We start from the raw sequence: 19,698 nt of genomic DNA, 5'->3' as shown, positions 1-19,698 counted from the left end.
GCCACTGTAAGCGTGAACAATCAATTAAGACCTGAAATGGTTTATCAAATCCTTCCAATGATTGCTAAGCCAGAATCCATCTTCTCGGTTCAAATTGTCTCTGTGCTTGTATATGTGGATAGCCTCATGAACGAATCTCTCATGGTAGCCAGATGGCTTACAAAGAACCTCTGTCTTGGAAAAGTCAATGTCATGTGAGCCTACTGAATTATAACAATGATCTGCCACGGCCGAGGTGTTGGTCCTACCGTGTTTAAGGTCTGCTTTGTGTTCACGAATGCGGTCCGAGACATGGAGTTTGGTTTCTCCAATGTAACTACTACCACAGAGGCAACTTAGTTTATAGACACCAGGGTACTGTATGTCCGGAATCACATCTTTTACAGACGGAACCAGATCACGGATTTTATGTAATGTGTTGAAACGGACCTGGATCTTGTGTTTATTCAAGATTTTGGAGATCTTTTTTGTGATCCCCGCAATGTAGGGTAAAGTGATGGTTTTGAAAGGCTCCTCAAGAGGGTCCTTCATCCATTTTCATGGAGAAATTTGAGACTGACGCCATCCAGACTGCCACTCTGCGCCCAACCTTATGGAAGAGGTACGTGGATGACACTTTTGTCATCTGGCCACATGGCCGGCCTGCTCTAGACCAATTCTTCGACCACATCAATTCCATACACCCAGACATCAGATTTACCATGGAAGTCGAAAAAGATGGCAAGCTACCTTTTTTGGATGTCCTAATTAAAAAGAGACCTGATGGTTAAATGAGCCACTCTGTCTACAGGAAAGCTACCCATACGGATGCTTATCTGAAACCGGATTCCCACCACCATCCATCATAGAAGAATTCTCTCATCAAGACTCTGTATCATAGAGCCCAATGCATATCCGACCAGGAACACATAGGCAGTGAACTCAAGCACGTACACCAAGCTCTTAAGGCTAATGGTTACTCCGACTATACAATCCGCAAAGCTATCACTCAAACTATGAAGAAGGACCCTCTTGAGGAGCCTTTCAAAACCATCACTTTACCCTACATTGCGGGGATCACAAAAAAGATCTCCAAAATCTTGAATAAACACAAGATCCAGGTCCGTTTCAACACATTACATACAATCCGTGATCTGGTTCCGTTTGTAAAATATGTGATTCCGGACATACAGTACCCTGGTGTCTACAAACTAAGTTGCCTCTGTGGTAGTAGTTACATTGGAGAAACCAAACGCCATGTCTCGAACCGCATTCGTGAACACAAAGCAGACCTTAAACACGGTAGGACCAACACCTCGGCCATGGCAGATCATTGTTATAATTCAGTAGGCTCACATGACATTGACTTCTCCAGGACAGAGGTTATTTGCAAGCCATCTGGCTACCATGAGAGATTCGTTCATGAGGCTATCCACATATACAAGCACAGAGACAATTTGAACCGAGAAGATGGATTCTGGCTTAGCAATCATTGGAAGGATTTGATAAACCATTTCAGGTCTTAATTGATTGTTCACGCTTACAGTGGCTTTCAGACAGCATACATTCATTTTTCGTCTCCCCTCTCTTTTCAGAACATAGATGGACTAGTCCTTCTAGATAAACTGCCAAATCGCTGCGCGTGGCGCTGACGTTTTAAATAAATAAATAAATGCGCCATTTAAAAATAAATACATTTATGCAAACCGACACACCTGATGACGACCGTTTGTGTTATGGTCGAAACGTCGTGAGAATTTTTATTGTTTTATATATATTATTATTTCATTGTTTCCCTTCAACGTGGTGACTTTACCGAAAGAGCTAAGAATAAGATGTCCCAGTAGTTTCGCAGATGTCCCAGTAGTTTCTCAGATGTCCCAGTACTTTGACAGATGTCCCAGTAGTTTGACAGATGTCCCAGTAGTTTGACAGATGTCCCAGTAGTTTAACAGATGTCCAGTAGTTTCACAGATGTCCCAGTAGTTTCTCAGATGTCCCAATAGTTTCTCAGATGTCCCAGTAGTTTGACAGATGTCAAGTAGTTTCACAGATGTCCCAGTAATATCACAGATGTCCAATAGTTTCACAGGTGTCCAGTAGTTTCACAGATGTCCCAGTAGTTTCACAGATGTCGAGTAGTCTCTCAGATGTCCAGTAGTTTCACAGATATGCAGTAGATTCAGATGTCTAGTAGTTGTATAGATATCCAGTCTATGTTAGGTCCACACCTTTACATGTTACTCTATCCCGTTGCATACTATCGTTTTCATAAAATTGTATAACATCAACATCTAGGGGGGAAAAAAACATCTACGGACTAGCTTTTAGATGAATGCACAAGGTGGAATTGCTGACGGATGGGCGGATGTGCTGAGCTCTTACCAATTCCTTACACGTTCTAAAATTAGGAGTTAAAACCGCGGACAAGTGTGGAAGATGTAAACACGTAAGAAACAATCACGTTTATTATAAATTAGTTTTATTTTTTTTTTATTCCAGTTTAATTAGACACAGCCCAGTGGTGGTAGTATTACAATACGTTTAAAAACTGGCAGCAAACGGAGAAAGCTCTATAAGCAGTTTAATTTGCACACACACTTGGACGTGTGGGAATTTGCCCCACGGTCGACGAACACATCCACGCGAACCGCCATAGGCAGTCGACAATCTTCATGACTTCCCACACCACGGTAGCTCTGAGCAGAACTCTCAAACACCTACGCTCGAGTGACATCGCAGCGATGAGAATGACGAAGCGTGTGCAGAAATAGCGGAAGCAGCAGCGGTTTCACACAAAAAAAACGATGAACGAAAAACGACGGGCGCTAATTACAGCTGTGTGCCAAACGCACGAGCAAAACAAGTTAGGTGATAAATGCCCGGACTGGCAAACGCGCGAGATTTTGTGTTATGTACAGAGCACACACCCAGTTTCCGATTCACTCTTTTGTTCTCAGCCATCCTATCGATTATCCAAATCCATGTTCGCTGGATGGGGCTATTGCCCGCGCGATGTGTCACGGCGGCGAGATGTCAACTACCTCGCCTGGTATACAGGAGGTGGGTGTTGTTCGATCCGGAGCCTGACGCCTGCTGTCTATTTGGAGTTTGCGTGTCTCTCTCTCGGTCTCTCTCCACGTGGTCGCGTGGATTTTCTTCCAGGCCCTCCGGGTTATCCCTCCACATTCAGAATAATCGTGCGTTCAGAGTATTTGGATGCTATACATTGCCACGCGATAAGGGGCCGTCCATAAATGACGTCACGCGATTTTGGACGATTTTTGACCCCCCTCTCCCCCGTCGTCACACGGCGTCACAAAAAGTCAGACCCCCCCTCAAATATGACGTCACAAAACTCTGCCCCCCCCCTCCCCCAAAAAATAAAACATGCTTCAAATCGCTTTGAACTATTGTAATTGTAGTGCGTATTTAATGTGGCGCTGCACTCTGATGTTGTGGGAGAAAACATTTATTAAAAAGTATATTTAATTAAGTAGAACGTGTTGTCTATATTTATTTAAAGTTGCGCATTTTTACGTGACGTCACATTTCTCAAACCCCCTCCTCGTCAAACATCGTCACAAATGTCTGACCCCCCCCCCCCCCCGGTGCGTGACGTCATTTATTGACGGTCCCTAAGCCCACTTCTTTGAGATATAATTTGTGGCCAGGTCGCTTCTGAAAAATAGCTACGTAGCTCAGTGGGCCTTGCCTGGTAAAACAACAAATAAGTTAGGAATAGCTGAATACACTACACAGTGTAAATGCTTACCCCGAGCTCTCATACTCTGATGGTGCATTGCCTTTGAGTTGTGCGCCTTTTGGCGTCTTCTGGTCCATCACCATGTGAGACGAGGCTCTAAAGAAAGCTGTCTCGGGTGTGGACCAATCAATTTCAAGGACAGTGCCACATACATTATCAGAGTTGTTGTTTTTTGTTTGCGTTCCCACCGCAGGTATTGTGGTCAATTTAAACATGACTAATTGTAAAAAAGGTGTCAGTTTTGTTGCCAGATAAAAGGGTAAAAAACCAATTATCAATAGCTGAATAATTACGTCGCCTGTTTGCCTTCAACTCGTACCACCCCAGCCATCAGTGCTGCTGACTCCCTTGCCCCCCTTATTCAAAGTCTTGGCTCAAGGACCTTCCCTTTGCCATCTGTATACGAATAAATTCCCTTAGTTTGAATAAATGTCGGTTGGAAAATTGATAGGCTGGAGCAAACTGAAGACGACGCAAAACACTAATCTTTCATCCAACTTGTGAACAGCACAATATTAAGGACACACGTCTATTTTATTTTCTTTTGGAACGGATCTACCTTTGGCTGCAGTGACTAAATGTTACCCGCTACAGCGTGACGGTTCATATGCAATCTGGAACAAAGTCTAAAACTTCGTAATGAATCGGAACAAAACGAAGGGAAACTATTTCATGTTTTGAAAACTTCGAGTTTACTCAATTTACGCGGATACTTTTTTTTTATTAGAAAAAGCCACGTTGTTTATTCAACTCTACTGAGAAACCAGCGACTTGAGAGCTGCGTTACGTGGAAGGAAATATGCCTTGAAATGTATCGGCCGGGTTATGTTCACGTATTTTAAATTGTTGGCCATATTCTGTTGTTGCGTTCAGCCAGCGGTTCTTAATATTTAACTGTAGCCTGCACCCCTTTCGTTCTCAATCGTAAAAAAAAATGTATCATGTTAATAAATACATAGGGTTTGATCAAACAGAGTAATTTGCACTTACACGCCCGAGCTTATTTGTGTTTTCAATTATTTACCTTTAACAAAAAAATATCTGGCCATGTCTCGCGCCCCCAGAGAGGGCATCTCGCACCGCCAGGGGGTGCGAGGTGCACCCCAGGCTAAGAACCACCGGATTAAACCCATCGTTATCCACAGCAAGTATACACTCTGGTTCTTTCGGTAAAGTCACCAAGATAGCAAAATAATAATAAAAGAGAGCACGACGTTTCGGTCGCAACACAAGCGTCCGTCATCAGGTGAGTCGTGTTATTTTATTATTTTTTCCATCTACGTGACTTTACCGAAAGAACCAGAGAGTATGGATTCCTGCAGTCACGAAAGCTTTAAAGCAAGATTGACATGTAGTTTGTTCCAAACCATCACTTTGTCAAGTCTCCCATGTGACGTGGACACGACTCGTATGTGGAGTAGCATTGGGCACGTGCCATTTCACCTCCACAGCCATCTAATAACTTGTCAGCAGTCACAGCCGTAATTTGACGCAAACACCACCAGGTGGTTATCGTTTCGTCTCACCTGTATTCGTTTCTCCTACTTCCCCATCTCATTTCCACAGTTCTGTTCGCCCCACGAGCCTAAACGTGATGCTAGCAAGTCACGACCACGACCCATTGTTACACGCTCGCTTTGATGGATACCTGTCGACCTTCCAAATCCGTATCAATCGATGGATCTGTGCATCACGACGCACCGAACAGGTGGCTATCCTCATCTGGCATCGTCAAGAACGCCGTGACGAGTTACTCAATTGTCGCGATTCAGGGGCCGCGATTAGAATCAGCAATCGGTTCTTGTCTTCTCGTATTTCAGGTCGGCTCGTTCGTAATTTGTTTTGATCGGTTCTCAAGTTGGATCGCAACCACCACGCCCGGGTTAAGGCGACTGAGTGAAATAAAAATTGACTCAAGGTGTTCTGTTTTGAACAAATGTGACTGTGACACATTCAAATAGAACAGTGGTTCCCAAACCTTTTGCTTTGTCTTGTACATCTGACCAGCTCTATCAACTGTGTACCCCTACCAGCCCTACCCCTGTCTCTGTACCCGTACCAGCCCTACCGGCTGTCTGTGTTCGCCCACTCGCACATGGGTACCACAGTACACCCCGGCTCTCGCACGATGTCCGTGATGCAGTCACTTTCAGCCTGTTGATGGTCGGCGATGCGGCAATCGACTCATCTCGACGAGCTGTACTCACGATGCACCACTAACGGTGCGTACCCAGAGCGTTCAGGGTTTCGGCACAATCGTCTTCGCTGCGCTTCGACATCGCGGAGTGCGGCACTGATTTCGGATCGATTGGTAACCCCAGTCGCGGAGTTGAGTAACATCCCTGGGAAAAATAGTGGCACAGAAATAAAATATTTAATTGCCTCGGAAATTTTGTATTATTTGGTACCCCGGGGTACCGCCATAAGGATAATTTGTTGTAAACAACAAGTGATCTTGTTGTGAACAAGCCAGATGTTGTTGTGAACAAGCCAGATGTTGTGAACAAGCGAGATGTTTTTGAGGAACCAAAAAAGTTTGTACACCGTAAATTATTCCATAATTGGACAATAACTAAAGTTTTATTACATTCAGATGTAATTAACAGCTAAGACGTTGAGTTAAGTGAGAACAACAAAATATATTTACAGTTTTATATTTACATTTTAAGAACACGTAACAAAAAAAAATCACAAACAGTAACTGTTCAAATTTTGATTTAAAGCTTTCGTGACTGCAGGGATTCATATTCTTGGTTCTTTCGGTAAAGTCACGTAGAATGAGAATAAAATAATAAATTAATAAAATAACACGATAAAATTCTCACGACGTTTCAGCCACAATACGAGTGGCCTTCATCAGGTGAAGGTACGAGACTGTCTGGAGGACAGCGCTGGAGCGAACACAGCCAAGCTCAGACCGCGACATTGAGGTAGTTTATATTTTAGTTTTTATTGGTTTACTATATGGTATTCATTATATAGTGTAGTGTATACCCAGTTACTGTTAATAGCTCAGCTTATTGAAGAATATATTGAGTACATTTATTATGTTGATGCAATTTAGACTTAGGTTTTTTCACATCGGTTTACTATGATAGTCGAGTGGTTGCAGCCCCTTTGGCGTCCATGTACTAGGTGCCTCTGTGGATGTGTAGGCTTTGACTTTAACATAGCTATTTCTATGACCAGTCACAAGCTAATCCCTCAGTTATTTCAATACTAAATTCTCCTGTTTGATTTATACTAGGTGCCTCTGTGGATATGTAGGCTTTGACTTTAACATAGCCATTTCTGTGACCAGTCACAAGCTAATCACTCAGCTATTTCAATGCTAAATTCTCCTGTTTGATTTGTACTAGGTGCCTCTGTGGATGTGTAGGCTTTGACTTTAACATAACTATTTCTATGACCAGTCACAAGCTAATCCCTCAGTTATTTCAATGCTAAATTATCCTGTTTGATTTGTACTAGGTGCCTCTGTGGATGTGTAGGCTTTGACTTTAACAATTACATGCACATTTTTATGCTAATTCCTTTGTCAAGGCGCTCTGTTTCTTCTCACACAGCTTAAAGGTCGCGGTCTGAGCTTGGCTGTGTTCGCTCCAGCGCCGTCCTCCAGACAGTCTCGTCCCTTCACCTGATGAAGGCCACTTGTGTTGTGGCCGAAACGTCGTGAGAATTTTATTGTGTTATTTTATTAATTTATTATTTTATTCTCATTCTACGTGACTTTACCGAAAGAACCAAAGAACAAGCAATCATCATCAGGTGTGGTTTTCACACCTGATGATGATTGCTTGTGTTGCAGTCGAAACGTCGTGAGAATTTTCATCATCAGGTGTGAAAACCACACCTGATGATGATTGCTTGTGTTGCAATCGAAATGTCGTGAGAATTTTATTGTTTTATATTTTTATTATTTTATTGTTTCCCTTCTACGTGACTTTACCGAAGGAACCAAGAATAGTAACTGTTCAGTCAACTGTTACGGCGAAGCAGATGGAGAGGGCCGAAGGTAATTCTATTTTCTGACGGCTCGAATTATATTTATTTGTGTTAAAGTATTCCCTCGTATTTCTCGAGGGATACGTTCCGGAGAGGCTCGTGAATAGCAAACTTCGCGGACAATGATCTTAGCCTACGTAAAGCTATCTCTTCAAGGAATTACCTCAAGTAAATACTCAAACAAGCTATGATATATATTAAAATTATGTTTTTAAAAAATGGTGAAAATGAACATGAAGTTAGTAAAAAATAAATATTAAAGTATTAAACAATAGTTTATGCGTGAACTTTCCTTAAATTATGATTCAGTGCATCATCGCTTTATCGCATCACATTCTCTCTCATCATTTTATCTCTTCATCATGTTATCTCTTCATCACTCTCGTTCTCTTTCTCGATGCAGCAGTCGTGAAGCGTTCCAGACGCGACTCCGCGGACATCCAAAATCGCGGATGGCAAGTTCATCAATAACGAGGGAATTCCGTTACCGTAGTTGTAACAATGCACGCGCGACGTCTGAAGCGGCCAGTTAAGCGAATCCCATACAACCGATAATAATAATACAGCTTTAACATTGCAAGTGCACACGTGCAAATCATCCCTGCTATCTAAACCATGTGTGAGAGTACGAAAAAAATACATTTTATTTACCAGGTAGAGCCCGCTGAGCTGATTTTTTTTTTTAAAGAAGCGACCTGGCCGCAAACGACCGCTGGACGAAGTGGCTTATCGCGTGGACATTCATAGCGACCAATGACTCTCAACGCGTGATGTTGATTCAATCTAAATGTGGAGGGGGGGGGGAAACCCGAGGAGCCGATGAAAAATCCACGCGACCATGGGGAGAGAGACACGCAAACTCCAAGTATACAACAGGCGTCAGGGTTGGGATCGAAGCCATGACCTCCTGCATACCGGGAGAGGGAGATAACATCTCCTAGCCACCGCGGCGTACCACCCAGGAGTTATGCGTACCACATGTTGGGACCCACTGATCTAGGAAGCGGTGGTGGTTAACGTATCGTGTAGGCCCGTTATAAACCACATACTTTAACCATAACCCCTTCCGAGTTGAATTATTGGATGTAGGTACAGCGCGACAAGTTTTACCTACATCTCTGCTCGATGTGGTCCTGAGAATGTTCCTTTAACTCGCGGTCGCACAGTCCTCGTAACATTGCACACCCCCTGCCATCGAAATCATTCTTGCTTATGCCGGGTTTTTTTTTAATTATTAAACTGTGATAAGCGGTCTTGAACAACGGCCCTCTATACATTTTAAATAGGATAATAATCGTCGCGTTGTTAACCGCTTGCACGCGTGACAAGTGAATTCAAGTTTGGTTGTGTCGGTTGGTGGAGGGTATTAACGACACAACTTTGATCACATCGTGGCCTTATTAAAATAATTTAAAACAATGAATCAGAGGTGAAGGAGCTAACAAACCTACTTATCCGTTTGATACGACGTATGCAGAAACTAATGCACTTCATAAATATAAAAAAAAACGATTACTAAAATAATAAATAGGTTGTTTAGATATGTAATCATATTTTAAAACATCAATTAATGTCACGATTGATATCTTTTTTTTAGTTTTTAGTCAACGCAACCACAACAAGTGCGTAAATATTATACGTAATACAAATATTCCTTTTTGTAGAAAAAAAAACAACCCTCCCTAACCACATAACCAGTGGCTATGCACAGGTCACCAAACAATACAAACCACGACTCCTGTAGTATTATTCTTGGGTTGTGAACGCGATAAGCCACACGACCGTGTAATTTGTTGTAACACTGAAACAAACACTGAATCGTTAGCAGACAGCTTCCCAGGCAATCAAAAAAAATCTTCACTTTTATTTTACAGTTCAAGTACCTGTACGTGGAGAGTGTGGGGTTGAGTAGCCACGCAACAACGCGTGCATGCTTTGTGCTGCAGACCCAGCAAGCCCAGTTCAATTCCCGGCCACGGCTCGCATATCGGTGGTGCGTCAGAACTCAACCGGTCAAATAATCCCCACGACTGACACATTATGGGAAGGCCCCCAGCCAACGTTGTATTGACAGAGGGTCCGTCAATTAAAATTATTTTATTTAGTATAAAAGCACTGTACCGTATTTAGTACAAAGATGTTTAATTTACCGTTGAGTCCGGTGTGTGCGCGTGCGTGTGGGATGCATCTGCCGTTCGCCAACCCTCCAACAAAGCTGAATCACTTGCAACGGAATCTCAAGTCGATGGGTCTTTGTACGCGACACGGAAGAGGATGATGATGATGTTGGCCAGCCGCTGTCCCCACCACATCACGCCAACTCCGGCCATCCTCGCAGCAGCAGCAGCGGCTTTTGGCTGCTCGCCATCGAACAAAGACGGTGGTCGCCGCATCGTGCAGGCGCTTTCAGATGCGCTTCTGCGGCCGTCTGGAACGCTCCTTCCTTCCGATATTAGGAGCTGTGCACTCTTAAATACGTAAATATTCTGATGATTCTGATTAAATCTAGATTTAAAACTAATTTCTTTAGAACTGCTTTTGGTGTTTAGTTTGTTGTCCTTTCCCCGCGCCCCCGATTAGCACGGTGGGCTACGTACGGTGCGAATTAAGTTTAACGTACATACACATGACAGAAAATGAATTTGAATTTTCCGCAGCACTGCGATTGAAGACGTGGAGAGTTTCTTCATGGCAATCTGTGTGTCTCTATTTAACTTCAGGCACTTCTCCATTTCTCTCACTCTTTTTCTGTCTCCGTCTCATGTTATCCTTCCGGGTGTCTGTCACAATGCCTGAGTATGTGTCTCTCTGTGTATGTGTCTGTCTTATCAATCTCTGTTTCTCCGCGTTGTCTTACTCTGTCCCCATGTCTCAGCGTGGGTCTCCATGTGTTTGTCCTTGTTGCCGTGCGTCTGTCTATCGCTCCATGTCTCCGTGTCTGTCTCTGGCCACGTTTCCCTCCTATAAACTATTTTTGTATCTTACCAGGTAAAGCCCACTGAGCCATTCGCTTCTTTTTCAACGATGATACTTCAACAAAGTGGCTCACTGTGTCGAAATTCATTGCAGCAAAAGAGTCGAAATAATCTAAACGCGTGTTTCCAAATGAATTTCAGGTCTGCGAGCAAAAAAAAAGCTCCGGTCGGATCGGGCCGAGGGTCAAGAGGCCACCCTCCTCGTGTCAGAAGCACACGAAGTCATAGGGCTGCTGAGATACCAGAGCCCAAATCCACGCTCCAAGCCAGGATGACCCAAGGTTACACAGTCGGGAGACTCTGGCCACAGCTTGGTGCTTACAGGACAATCGATACATTTTGGTTTTGCTCTCAATCTCTGTGCTCTTATAATCCCGTCCCATTTCTTCCAAATTCAAATAGAATTTAACTACCAAGAATAATTAGAACTGCAGAAACGAGGTTCAATCAACAAGTTCCCAGACCGATTTTCGTTTGATGATCTGCTTAAACCCACCGACTATTTCGTATCCTGCATGGAGACGCCTTCCCGTCACGTCTATAACCACCTCTCTTACCGTTCTCGATCGCAGATGCTCTGTTCCGTTGCCTTCGTGTTTGAAATAAGCGTTGGAAATGTCATCGATCCACCTACCTACCGATAGGAGCCGCTTTTAGAAAATTTGGGAAAGGAAAAAAAGCAAAAAGAAAGTCACGTGGTGCCACACCAGGAAAGCATTTTGGTGGTGTCGAACAAATATATGTGCATTTGGTATTCGCGCCGCTCAAGAAGGCGTTCTTTTTAAAACACGCAAACTCACGGTCCCCAGTGTGGTCACAGTAAGGGGGGCACGGTGATACCTGTGTACAATCCCAATCGAGTCATTTGCGGATTAATTAACTTGTTGAATTTGGCAAAGTTGGAGCGTGACGCTGGCCGAGCAATGGCCCACCCAGGGGGAATCTTTAACGTCCACTCTGAAGCACACGGCTCGTGATTCATTGGTTAACGCACCCGCTTGTATTAACCGGGGCGGCCTGGCAGATCTGAGCCTCTGTGACGAGTGGCTGTCGTGCTCCCGCCGGGGCCGTGTCAAAGCACCGGAATGTGTCGCTCGTGCCAGATCCACAACCCGGACGTCCGCTCAGGGAATCACCTCTGCGCCGTCACCCGTGGACGCGCCGATGAGAGAGTTTCCGGTTTAACGTCTCGCCGATTGGGGGCAAAGCCACGGGGTTCTCCTTTGCGATTGATCTCTGTCAACACAAGTGAACCGGGCCGGCGTGTTTTTTTTTGTTTTTTTTTCCACTGCGAGATTTGACGCTGAGCCGTCAGCATCGTAATACACTCGGGCCCTCCGTTTCGTCACCGGCGACGTGATGTTTTGAACAAAAAAAAACCCAACGTGGACCGTTCCTCAGCATTTGCACGCGCACCCCTTGCTCTCCTTTGCTCAGCCGTCGGGAGACATTGCTGCTGCTGCTGCTTCTGTGCGGTTTCTCAGCAGGCTGCTTCGCACGGCTGAAGAGTGAAACTACATCGCAAGTGCCATTACCGTCGTCGGCACTCCGGTTCAACGCGCGTCGCCGCGTACAAAAGAGAAAACTGCCTCGGAGATTTTGGACCGACGCTCGTATTTTGACACGGCAGCTGCACGCGAACGAACCACCGACGGCACCCCGACGCCTCTTCTCCACCGCACAACCGACGCACGGCCCGGGTGCGCCGTGCCGAGCCACCGCCCGGTGGCGCGAACTGAGATAGCGCACACACGATGGCGCGGTTAACGTCGTGCCCCTCGCAGCGTTAACCGCGTGACGTCACGCGACGACGCGGCGAATCCTCCCCCTCCTCCTCCTCCTCCCTCATAGAGCGATGACGTCGCGCGTCACGGGCTTCCCCCGCCCGTGCCCCTGCAAGGGGCCCCCCCCCCCCCACGGCCCCCCCCACCACCCCCCGAGCAGGAAAAAAATCCAGATGTCTTTCGTGGACCACAGCATCTTACGGTTTGGTTAAGTCTCGGCGCGGGTCGGCAGATAGCCGGTCGCGCCGCCACCGCGAGGGTCCCCCCGCACTGGCTCGGCCCGGTGGTGCCGGCGCACAACCGGTATCGCGTCACACCGCCCCGGTCCGCAGGTCACGTCCATCATAGGGCGGGCGGGCGGGGGGGGGTCTTGGATTCACGCGCGCGTTTTGTTGTTTTTGTTGTTGTTGTTGCCCCCAACCACCCCCCGCCCACCCATCCCCCCACCCCACCCCCACGCCCCCACCCCCCCACGCCCCCCGACACTTCTCCACGACGTCCGTGCGTGCGTCAGTTGTACATGAGCTGCACCCTCTTGGCGGAGAGGGCGTTGTCCGGGCGCGCGCTGCGCTCCGTGTTGGCGTGCGTGGGCACGAGGCACGAGACGGCCGCCACGTTCTGCTTGTACCGCGCCTGCGGCCCGGGGCTCGGCGCGTGGTTCCCGTGGGGGCTCTCGCAGCCGCCGCCGCCGCCGCCGCCAGCGGCGGACGCCGACGCCGCCGCGGCGGCGGCCGCGGCGCTCGGCTTGCGGGCGCGGAGCTGCTGCCGCTCGGTGAGTTGCCGTCGGAGCTCGCGGACTCGCTCCTCTTTCTGCGAGCGGAGGGGGCGGGGGGAGGAGAAGTTAGGCGGCTGGGGACACACACACACGCGCGCACACGCGCGCACGTTGCTGTGCACGTTGATGTTCACGTTGCTGTGCACGTTGATGTTCACGTTGATGTTCACGTTGCTGTGCACGTTGATGTTCACGTTGATGTTCACGTTGATGTTCACGTCGTTCGTTGTGCAACGTTGCGGTTACGAGTGGCGGGCCGCGACGCTCGTTCGCAAGGCGAGTTCCTCAAGAGGGAGCTCGAACTTTGTCGGCAAGTCCCACCGCGGCATGGAACAGTGTCGCGCCAAAGCGATCGCGGCAGTGAGGAGCACGCTGAGCCACCGCGCGTGGCCACTTCGCTTCTGGGAAAAAGAGCTACGCAGCTCGGTGGGCCTGACCTGGTGTAATAAAATCGTTTTTAACGCTCTCACACATGGTTTAGAGAGCAGGGCTGCTTTGCACGTGGTGAACTCGCAATGTTAAAAGCTGTAAACCGATCTATACTCTTTGGGTCTTTCGGTAAAGTCACGCGGATAGGTTCGTTAGAAAATAACAACACAAGCGGTCGTCATCATCGACACGTCGTAGTTTTTGTGTTATTTTCTTTGAACCTATCGACGTGACTTTACCGAAAGACCCAAAGTATATTAATTCCTGCAGTCACTAAAGCTTTAAGTCAAGATTTATACTTATCTGTTGTATGGAATTCGGTGAACCCGTGGCCTGGGAGCTAATAGCTAAGTGGGCTTTACCGGGTAAATTAAAATAGTTTCGTTTTACTTATAATTTTTTTCTAAATATTTGTTTGGGATTTGCTTACATTTCCCATACCCCGCGCTCCAATCGTCTTTTTGTACTGTTTTGCTGTCATCACGTTCTAACCTGCGCCTACTGGACATCTGTGAAAAAGAGCATCACAGCTCATTGGATTCCTCCAGTACGAATAAATATTCTTATTCTGCAACCGCTGACCGGGGGAACGTCGCCCCAAACGCTTGCGTCGTGTCGTCTAAAACGGCGCAGTAGCGCGTCAGTCGTTCGGGGCACGGCACGACAAATAAAAGCGTACACGTGTACGTGCCGAGCTGCGTAAAAGAGCAAAAAAAGCGAACAAAAATTATTTCTGATCGCACTACGCACCTCGGCGATGATGCGCTCCAGCTCGCGGTTCTCACGCTCCAGCTGCCGCGACTTCTCCTCCTCGTTGTTGAGCGTCGTCGAGATGGTCTTGTTGGCGTCGTGCTGCTCCGTCTGCCACTCGCCGCGCGTGATCAGCCTCCGCATCTGCAGCGAGGGCCGCGGGGGAAGACACGGCGGCGACTCTCGGTGACGAGGAGGAGGAGGAGGAGGGAGTCTCGGCGACGGACCGTACGTCCCCCGTTCTACGTCCCCCACCCCCGCCCACGGGGGCTGAGATCGTGGCCTCACCGTTGTGCTCCTGTAGTGACTCAACTCGGAGACAGTAAGACTTGGAGGCACTTCGTTATTTAGCAAGCACCGTCAGGATAACACACAACACCCCTACGTGTGCGCGCACTATCATTATTATTATTAAGACCGTCGGTTGTCGGCGGCACTACTTAGAACAGTTGGTAGGCTGTCTGGCTAGCGGCGCACCGGGATGGTGAAGACGGGGATGATGACGATGAGGAGACGGTGACGACGATGGACTTGAACAGCACGACGGGAATCCCACTTTCCAGCAACAGTCACGAGCTCCCGCTCAGGGCCCCCCCCCCCTCTTATACTCCCAGCGTGGCCTCGCTCCGCCCCGGCCACACCCCCTTTCTGGAACCTACCAGCGGGTTCCGGGGCTTCTCGATGGGCCCCTTCTGTGACCTTTCCCCTTTAGATTTCCCCCTCTCGTGTCTATCGCCGCACTGCCGTACACTGGAGTTCCCCTTCTTCGCCAGCAGCCAGCGTCTATGCCACTACACTCCTCAAGGACTACCGTGGTAGGGGTGGGGGGGGGCGCTGGCTTCAGCACGGATCGTCAATAAGATGTTCAGTTTTGCTCACCAGCCCCGGGTCCTTCCACGTGCTGGTCAGTGGTGCCCGCCACCCCCCCCCCCACCCCGCGCGCTCTTGTACCTTGCACGTTACGTCGTGTGAATAAATCACGCAGCGCGAGCTCCCCCGTCCTGCGGAGGCTCCCAGGCCGTGGAGGGAAATGTCGGACGTCGTGCCGAACAAGACGCGGTTGCAAAAAAAATCCGAAAACGCAGCGCAGAGCTGTGGCAAAGGCGATTGTCGTCACGACGACGGCGGCGGCGACGGCGACGACGGCGACGACGATGATTCGGTTAATTTCCGCCAGCTTACCTTGGGCACAAAGAGGACGATGAGGGTGATGTAGGAGGAGAAGATGACGGCCAGCGCGGCGAAAGCAAAGGAAGCATCCTGCTGCTTGCTCACGATCATGGCCACGGGCGCCGTGATCATGCACAGAACCTGCACAGGGCCCACAAAGACAAACGTCCCCCCGTGTAGCCTTAACCGACTGTTGGGGCCCAGCGCTGTGAGCAAGCACCAATGATGGCTGGCACGGCACACGAGGTGGGTGGGTGGCCAGCTACCACGTCTGGCTGCCTTTGTCCCCCCCAGTGGTGATGTTTTCACACCACACCAAGTACTCATTTGAGGCCAAGTCAACCTAAGGGAGGCCCTGGATCGGTAAAGATAACCGTCACCGGTGACGGCCGTGAGCGGGAATCGAACTCGGGTCGCCAGGTTCAAAGTGCAGAGCGCTAACCGCGACACTACCGCTCCCCAAACTCGGGATGAGTCATATTAAAGTATTAGAGATTTCGATTTTTAAGGGTCATTTTGGATGATCGGATTAGGTCCACAATATATACTCTTTCCGAGGCATCTGTCCAGCGTGAAGACTAGGCCAAAACTACCACTCTGTCCTTTGGATAGACCGGCCCCCGCCACACGAACTTTGAATTCCCGCCAAGTGCCTTAAACAGGTGGTGGCGGCGGCATCAACGGCTCAAAGCTCATTCGAGCCGCATTCACATCACTTTGACCTTGTGCCACCGAATCGATTGCTAATCAAACAACGAGGCAGAGGCAGGGGCTCTGCCCATGCGGCCCATTACCGACACGTTGTAAATCGCCATCCCCACGGAGCGGTGGTCGTTGATTTTCTCCGTGGAAACGCTCTTGGTCTCGTACGCCAGGAAAATGCCCAGCAGCAGCAGGAGGCCCTTGTACGTGTACACGATGCCTGTGCACGCAAACGTGGAGTTCGTCACGAGCGCCAAACTCACTTTTTTTTTTTGTTTACGATTGTTGCGACTTCGGAGCCGCACCGGCTCCGCCAATTCGCACCTCCAGTTAGCGCGGTTTGCTATGCACGGTGCGAAAGAAGTTCAACGTGAGAACGTACGTGTAAAACTCCCCTCTCCCCACAGGGGCTCCGTTCGGTGTGCGTGAGTGTGTCTCACCCAGCCACGTGGTCATCTTGCGCGAGCTGCAGTGCTCCAGCTGCGGGAGTATCTCAACGTCGTCGCCCACCAGATTCTCCTTGCCGAAGCCCTGCGTGGTTGGGAGTGCACGCGCGCGCAGAAAGAGGCCGCGTCACAAACGCCACGTCCATCGGGGCACCAAGCAGCCGAGGGTTGGGGCCAGGGTGCGTGCCATCGTCCTAAATTCTGTCGCGGTGGCGAGATGTTAACTACCTCGCACGGTACGCAGGAGGTCGTGGGTTTGATTCCAACCCTGACGCCTGCTGTTTATTTGGAATCTGCGTGTCTCTCTCTCCCCCTGGCCGCGTGAATTTTCTTCCGGGTCCTCCGGTTTCTCCCTCCGCATTTAGAATCAACATCACGTGTTTATGAGTTTTTGGCTGCTGCTACAAATGTCCACGTGATGATAAGCCGCCACCTCGTTGAACTATCATTTGTGACAGCCAGGGCGCTTCTAAAAAAAAAGAGCCATGTAGCTCAGTGGGGCTTACCTGGTAAAATAAAAAGTTTAGTAAGTGTAGTTTAGCGAAATTCGTAGGTTTGACCCGAATTAAAGACATCATTAAGACTGTGAAGGAGAGGTAAGCGGGCTTTCGGGCAGGGCACGTCATGTGCCCGGAGGGAAGATGGTCAACGGAGTGGCAGCCAACGGAGGCGAACACGCACGAGAGAGCAATTACGTCCGCCGTGGAGATGGAGCAGTGAAATCAGCATGCACGCCAGTGGTTTGATGGATTGTCATAGCGTGGGACCGTGACAGATGTTGGATGACCCAGGGCTAGGCCTTCCTCCAGCAGTGGGATGACCACATCTGATGATGATGTTGATGTTTATCATGATGATGATGATGACGACGAGGTGATAATGACGGATTACCTCGACGGTTCTCTGCAAGGGGTCGACGAGCTGCCAGATGAGGATGGTGACGGCATCGATGAAGATGAGAACTGCCGCGGTGACGTAGAGCTTCCATTGCTCCAGTTGCTGCGGGGGTGGGTGAGGGGCAGGGGTGTTAAGTCAGGGCAATGCTCACGATGCCTCAACTCTTCACATCGATTCTAAGAAGCCACCTGATGCTTAGGTTTTTTTTTTTAACCGAATCCCAAGTGAGTAATTTTTGTTTTTATTGCTACATTCAATCCCACTGTTTACTGCACAGAAATTCCTCCATAATACAGGGGTTTTTTTGGGGGCTACATCGCGTAAATATACAAATGTGTCGTTAAACCCGCCACCACCGGCGGGTTTAACGGTGGTGGGTCTAACGACACATTTATATATTTACGCGATCTAACCCCCGAAAAAAACCTTATTATGGATGATATTGGTCCCAAAAAGCCTACGTGTTAAACAGAAATTCCTCGTTTAACGCGGAAGCAGCTGCGTGCCACGTTGATCGAAAATGCGTAAAGGGAAAAAAAACATCTCCATGAGAAATAACGGAATGATAACGTTTGGCAAGGTACAATTTATGCGCACACAGCGTGATGGTGGGACACATTCCGGTCATCCTCGCAGCGGCTTTTTGGCTGGCCATCGAACAAAGATGGTCATCGCATCGCGCGTCTGGAGCGCTCTGCCTTCCAATATTGGGGAAGCTACTGGAGCTATGGCACTTTAAAACAATCTAGATTGAAAACTCATTTATTTACAACTGGTTGTCGTGTTTAGCCTGTTGTCCTTCCCCCTGCACCGACCGATTAGCACGGTTGGCTACGTGCTCGACATGCGGCACACGCATACCACGCGCTAAAGCGAGGCACTACCGACCGTACCTGTCTCATCTCCTTCTTGTCGTCCTTCTTGGTGAACAGGGTGTGCACCCACCAGATCTTGGTGAACATGCTGCCGTAGCCCATGCCGAATCCAATGCTCAGGAGCCACACGCGCACCTGCACACCGCCGCCGCCGCCGCAACCATGCTCACAATTGGGATTCACACGCGGCAACATCGCTCCTACCGACGGGCCTACATCCGTCTGTGAGACAGAGCGCCTTCCGTCGCGATAGACCTGCCGCTGTAGGAACGGCGCAGGTACTAAAATATTCAATCTTGATTTGAAGCTTTCGTGACTGCAGGAATCCATACTCTTTGGTTCTTTCGGTAAAGTCACGTAGGTAGAAAAAATAATAATAATAATATATCACAGCGTTTCGATCGCAACACAAGCGGTCGTCCTCAGGCGGAAAATAATATAAAATAATCCAGCAGTGGAACTGCTGAAGTTCTGAGGACGACCACTTGTTTTGAGATCGAAACGTCGTGATATACTAAAATATTATTATTTTTGTGATTCAGAATCAGAATTTATATTTATACTGGAGGAATCCGATGTCCAGTCGGTGCAGGCCATAAAATTACAACAAACAGTACTAAAACACGAGAGGAGTGCAAAGTATAGGAAAGGTAAACAAATAAAAACCATTTTACCAGGTAAGGCCACTGAGCTATCAGTTTCTTTTACAGAAGCGACCTGGCCACAAACGATAGCTCAAAGATATGGCTTATCATGTGGAAATGTATAGCAGCCAAATAATCCAAATTCACGTTGATTATAAATGCGGAGGGAAAAACCAGAGGACCCTGAAAAAACAATCCACGCCGTCACGGGGAGAGAGACACGCAAAACTCCAAATATACAACAGGCGTCAGGGGTCAGAATCAAACCCCTGACCTCCTGCATATCAGGCGAGGTGTTAACATCTCCTAGCCACCGTGTTGTTATTATTACCTGGCAGATGAACGGGAACTGACTCTCGCTGATGTGGAGGCCGTCCAGACCAAGTGGTAGCACCACGGCCAGCGTGAGGATGCATCCCAGCGCCGTCAAGTTGTTGAGGTTGGGCTGCGAGTTCTGGATGTATCTGCAGTCACAGAGACGGGAAACGTAAACCAAGGGTT

General features: G+C 48.4%; 1 protein-coding gene across 6 annotated transcripts in view; it reads right to left on the bottom strand.

The window, feature by feature from the left end:
- Positions 1-12,980: 12,980 nt before the first annotated feature.
- Positions 12,981-19,698, bottom strand: part of LOC116954934 (gamma-aminobutyric acid type B receptor subunit 1) — a 343,393-nt gene continuing 336,675 nt past the window's right edge. For all 6 annotated transcript variants that reach the window (XM_032975771.2, XM_032975769.2, XM_032975772.2 and 3 more), the window contains 8 exons: positions 19,529-19,661; positions 18,572-18,688; positions 17,673-17,780; positions 16,776-16,866; positions 16,428-16,555; positions 15,646-15,774; positions 14,464-14,607; positions 12,981-13,319 (listed from right to left, as the gene is read on the bottom strand). In XM_032975771.2, the coding sequence (XP_032831662.2) occupies positions 13,020-13,319; positions 14,464-14,607; positions 15,646-15,774; positions 16,428-16,555; positions 16,776-16,866; positions 17,673-17,780; positions 18,572-18,688; positions 19,529-19,661 (1,150 nt within the window). In that variant the 3' untranslated portion in view covers positions 12,981-13,019. The remainder of the gene's footprint in view (positions 13,320-14,463; positions 14,608-15,645; positions 15,775-16,427; positions 16,556-16,775; positions 16,867-17,672; positions 17,781-18,571; positions 18,689-19,528; positions 19,662-19,698) is intronic.

This window comes from Petromyzon marinus, chromosome 57, assembly GCF_048934315.1.
Source record: "Petromyzon marinus isolate PM22_M1 ecotype Great Lakes invasive population chromosome 57, UKy_Petmar_22M1.pri1.0, whole genome shotgun sequence".
NCBI lineage: Eukaryota > Metazoa > Chordata > Hyperoartia > Petromyzontiformes > Petromyzontidae > Petromyzon > Petromyzon marinus.
The sequence above is the reverse complement of the archived record's forward strand: the minus strand, read 5'-3'. Positions and strand labels throughout refer to the sequence as shown.